Consider the following 5,276-nt stretch of genomic DNA (forward strand, 5'->3'; position numbering starts at 1 on the left):
GGGCCCGGGTAGCCTCACTTACTCGCTGGGCCTGCATTCTGGGTCTATTCAGGATCCCGTGGGCCCGGGTAGTCTCACTCACTCGCCAGGCCTTTGCTCTGGGTCTGTTCAGGATCCGGAGGGCTGCAGGTTGTCTCACTCACTCGCCAGGCCTGCACTCTGGGTCTGTTCAGGATCTGGAGGGCCCTGGGTCATCTCATTCACTCCCCAGGCCTGCGCTCTGGGTCTAGTCAGGATCCCGCCAGCCCCGGGTTGTCCTCTTTTTTTTTCCCCTGGCACTAGGGATTGAACTCAAGACCTTGTGCTTGCCAAGCAGGTGCTTATGCTGCTGAGCTATCTCCCCAGCTCCTTAAAAATTGGATAGTTATGTTATCAAGATTCTTTTTTTGGTTCTAGTTTTATGTGTTGATGAAACTGCACCTACTCAGAAACAGTTCAGTTTTTTAATCTGCTATACTTATAATCATTAAAGAAGTAAAATTAGGGGCTGGTGAGGTACCTCAGTGGACTAAAGCACCTGTTAAGGCAAGTGCAGAGACTGTGGTTTGATCCCCGGCACCATTTGCCATGCTAGCCCAACCCTAGCAGGGTGGGCTGAGCCGGCCAGAGTCTGGGCACAGTGGCACATGCCTGCAATCCCAGTGCTGAGGAAGCTGAAAGCAAAAGGATCACTATGAGTCCGAGCTGCATAGTGAGACCCTGCAACAACCAAATACTTTAATGAAGTACAATTATTCACTACAAACTGTAAACATAAATCTAAATTATTTTACTACAAAAAATAACATTTTCCAACTCACAGCAATTGTTTTGTAATCTCCTTCTATGAAGTTTCTTAAAGGAGTAAGAAAATTTAAGGCTGATGTTTGAATGAGCTCTCTGTCAGCTGTTCCAATTCGTTTTTGTGTTTCTCCACATTTAATAAGGGCATTACCTGCAAAGAAAAGTTTGTTTTTCTTTAAAAAAAAAAAAACAAACAGTGTGTGGTAATGTCAGAAAATTACAATCTTATGAAGATAAATTACCAGTAGGATCTGTTTAAAAGTTACTTGTTTATCTCATAAAATTAAACAGAATTAATTATAATTAAGGTAGATTTATTTATTTTAAAAGCAAATTCAAGATAAAAGAGTATCAGGCTGGTGAGATGGCTCAGTGGTCTAAAGCACCTACTTAGAACAAGCTTAGCAAAGCACAGGGACGCGGTTCAATCCCCCAGCACCACATGCCAGTCAGCCCGCCCCCTGGTGGGCTGAGCTGGCCACACACACACACACACACACACACACACACATAAATAAGTAAATTAAAAAAAAAAGATAAAAGAGTATCTAAGTGAAAAAAAACAAAAAACAAAAAAACAAAAAACCCTAAGATGACTTCTAACTACATCATAGTTGAATGGCAAATTTACCAATGAGACTAAAGAAGGCAGATACACCAAAATAATTTATGGTCACAATTCACGGTAGCTATATTTAGAAAAATACAAAGTTTACATTGTTTTAACAAGTGGATCAAATAACAGTTTTTCTTCTGTTTCTATACGTACTTATCTCACGTATTGTATCTATAGTTTCTGTTTTAAGAAAACCCTGGGGTTAGGGAGATGGCTCAGTGGAATAAGTGCTTCCCTGGCAAGCTCAAGGGCCTGAGTTCAATCCCTGGTTCCGCCAAAAGAAAAAAAAAAAAGAAAACCCCATATTTAACAACATGTATATCTAATATTTAAATGGAACAAGCACATAGGCAAAAGCAGAACAAAAATAAAGGGACTCTCAAGACTAGCTTCTGTTAGGGCTGGCCAGATAGTTCAGTGGACTAAAGTGCCTGCTTAGGCAAGCGCAGGGATCGCAGTTCGATCCCTGGTACCACATGCCACACCAGCCCCAGGGGGGTCTAAGCTGGCCAGAGTCTGGCCAGAGTCCGGGTATTGTGGTGCATGCCTAATCCCAGTGCTGGGGAGGCTGCAAGCAGGAGGATCACCATGAGTAGGAGCTGTATAGTGAGACTCTGAAACAACCATATATGTTTTTTTTTAAAAAAAAAAAAAGCTACTAAAACTTTAAATTCATATCACAGCGGAGCTATTTCATAAATAAGTAGTACCTGTGGAAACTCATTTATCTTACCTACTACTTAGTAGTGAAATAAGAACCAATTTCTTGAAGTAGTCTTAATAAAATTGGCCATAAACAAGGGAAGGCAGCTAAAGAAATGTGAAATAGTATCACAAGAAAATGAATCTCAATAATAAAGATGTATAACTTTGAATTCAGGGTTATACGTTTAAAAAGAACAGTAAGCAAATCTGGCTTATCTATAAGTCATAGAAAATATGAACTATGTAAAAGGAAAACAAATAAAATGCAATTTAAATAAACAGAACTGCTAAAATTTTTGAGGGCACTGACATTTTTGAAAATTTTAATGAAACACTAGTGATTTGTTCAAACATTGACTGTGTATGAAGTACCTTTAATAGACAATAGCCTGCAGGAAAGCTTTACAAAAATCAGGCATATGTAGAAGAAATTTTGGGTTTTTGCTAGCTCTGGCTGCCTTAAGGGCAGGTCTGGTGCAGCTTGTGGAACTGGGGATCGAATTGCAGTCCCCTGCACCTGACTGAGTTTGCCCAAGCAGGCGCTTTAAACAACTGAGCTAACCCACAAGCCCCCCATAAGCATATGTAAACAATAACTGCAATACAATACAAGCAATGTTATAATAAAGATGTTGTGAGAACAATGGCAGCACAGGTAGAGAATTTTTTAAACTTTTTAGAACTAAAGATGATGTGCACTCTCAAAAAGTATGTTTAAGTATTAATATGTTCAAATTCATTGACCATCTACATTTCTGTTCATTAAAATTTTAACACAATAAACTTAAAATTAAAACTGATTCTACTGTATATTAGCGATCTAAAGTAAGAATAGTTCTTATCAGAATCTTTTGCTTTGTACTTACCATAAGCGGTTCCTGGGCCAAACTCAGTCCCTGCATCAATCATATACTGTCCCAAAAGTTCTGGGTTGTTTATCCGACTCGGTGCTTTTCTATCCAGTTTCTCATAAACAAATTCTTCTATTCTGGCATCTAGAAGAAAGATTAAAATTACCAGTGTCTTCAAAAAAGCAAAACTAGCTGAAAGACTGCTTTTCTGATCTGCAGACGTTACTGTTTCCTAAAGATGAAATTAACATTCACTAAAATAAATATAACCTTCTATTACTTTGTATAGGTCTCTCTGCACAGCTAGGACTCATCGTGATCCTCTTTTCAGCATCCCAGCACTGGCACTACAGGTGTGTGCCAGCATTCCTGGTTTTGGTGGCAGGCACAGTGCTGCCGGGTTCTGGGGCTGGAATGGCATGTGGTACCAGGGATTAAACCCAGGTCCTTGTGCTTGCCAGGAAGGCACTTAGACCACTGAGCTACCTCCCCAGCTCCTTGTAATTCTATATTTAATTTTGAAATCTATAGTTAAGAATGTCATATAGCTCTATGAAGCTTTTATTTTACTTTTCCGGTAGAAGGTCTACAGGGTCTCAGCACACAAATCGGACTCTTGGTGATCCTCTTGTTTTCAGCCTCCCAAATGCTGGGATTACAGGCATGCACCACCACGTCCAGTCTCAAGAAGCTTTTATTTTAGAAACCTGATAAAGTATCTTGGCACAAAAATACTTTTAAATAAAGCTAAATTCATTATTTGAATATTTTAAGGGATTCTAAACTTCAGAAGAAGATTGATAGTACATATTATTTAGTGAAGTTGCCTTTGCCTAGTTTTAGTGTTTTAAATTCTGAATATATTTTCTTTTATTTTTTTCTTATTTTATTTTTTTTTCGTGGAACCAAGGATTGAACTCAGGCCCTTGCGCTTGCCAGGGAAGCGCTTATTCCATTGAGCCATCTTCCCAGCTCCCATTTTCTTTTATTTTTGATACTGGGAATCAAACTCAGGACCTCATGCTTGCCAGACAGGTGCTGTGCTGCTGAATTCTATCCCAGTCCTCAATATATTTTTATAATTTCAAAATTAGAGAATTTTATCTGAGAGAACATGGATATCAAGTATCTGAGTGAAATGAAAAGTCCCATCTGATCCTTTCAACAGGAATACCACTTGCCAGAGAGTCTAAATATAGGTACAGAAGCTTAAGAGATAGATTCAGACTTGGAGTAGTCTCTAGACAGATCAGCAAAATGAAGATTTGGTTTCAGTTTACTTACGTTTAAAGTTCAAAGATATGTGCAGGTGGCATCTCTGAGCATGCATTTACTCAGAAAATTTTACCATTACAAGTTTAAAATGCAAAAAGGCAATCACAGAATACTAGTATAAATGGAAAGGAAAGAAAATCAGTGAAAGTCAAATATACCTTTGGTTAGGATAATATTAAAAATGAAAGAAATTCAAATTTACATTGCTATCCAACAGCAAGTATTCCAGGGACAAATACAAAATTCAAGCCTCCAGAAACAATGATTAAATATAAATTAAAGCTATAACCCCCAAAGAAGCTAAGTCAAATAGGTTCTTTCTTTATAAGCACCTCACACAGATTACTGTATAATCATAAGTTTCACACAGTGCACTTAAAAATTTAAACAAAGTTGAACCAGTAATGGAAACACTTTAGAAGTTGGCAAAAGTGTCACTTATATATATTATAGGACGCTGGAATAATACCTGCTTTTGTAGCAAAGTCTGGTACAAAATTAGAAGTTTCAAAGCAAAGTTTTTTTTTTTTTTTTTTTTTTTTTTCCATTAATTCCCATTTTAATGATCCCATTTCCAAAATACCATTCTTTAGAGTCAACTCTTTAGTTTCATACCAAGACAGCAAATCTGGATATGATCCTGTTTTTCCAGCCATCCAAGGTTCCTTCCCTTGTTCCAATAGGAAAATTACAGATGGCTTAGAAATAGCAAGTCCCAGTGATATGAAGGTGTTATAGTTCTCCAACATCACATCTCTGTATAAGTTTCTCTGAGAAGGGTCCAACCCTTCCCACTCTTCTTCAGAGAATTCTATAGCCACATCCTCAAACATCACCAATCCCTTGAACATGGTTTTTTGATTCACAATAGCCATGCTTCCCTGCTCCTCAAGTTGCTCCCCTATACAAAAGCACACATTGCACCTAGACGCGTTATCATTCTCGAGGACAAAAGAGCGCTGCTTAGCCAGGTACTCATTAAGTCGGGTCGGACGTTTATAAGATCCCGAACAACATCTTTCCAGGCAGGTCAGCCATTTTTTTCT

At 38.4% G+C, this 5,276-nt stretch overlaps 1 protein-coding gene across 1 annotated transcript in view; it reads right to left on the minus strand.

Annotated features, from left to right (window-relative positions):
• The window catches only part of Sh3glb1 (SH3 domain containing GRB2 like, endophilin B1), a 43,109-nt gene that overhangs the window by 20,066 nt on the left and 17,767 nt on the right, over nt 1-5,276 (minus strand). The window contains exons 3-4 of the mRNA XM_023699051.1: nt 2,971-3,099; nt 801-934 (exon numbers count right to left, since the gene is read on the minus strand). Coding sequence (XP_023554819.1) covers nt 801-934; nt 2,971-3,099 — 263 coding nt within the window. The remainder of the gene's footprint in view (nt 1-800; nt 935-2,970; nt 3,100-5,276) is intronic.

Source organism: Octodon degus, unplaced genomic scaffold (genome assembly GCF_000260255.1).
Source record: "Octodon degus isolate 3935 unplaced genomic scaffold, OctDeg1.0 scaffold00109, whole genome shotgun sequence".
NCBI classification, from domain to species: Eukaryota; Metazoa; Chordata; class Mammalia; order Rodentia; family Octodontidae; genus Octodon; species Octodon degus.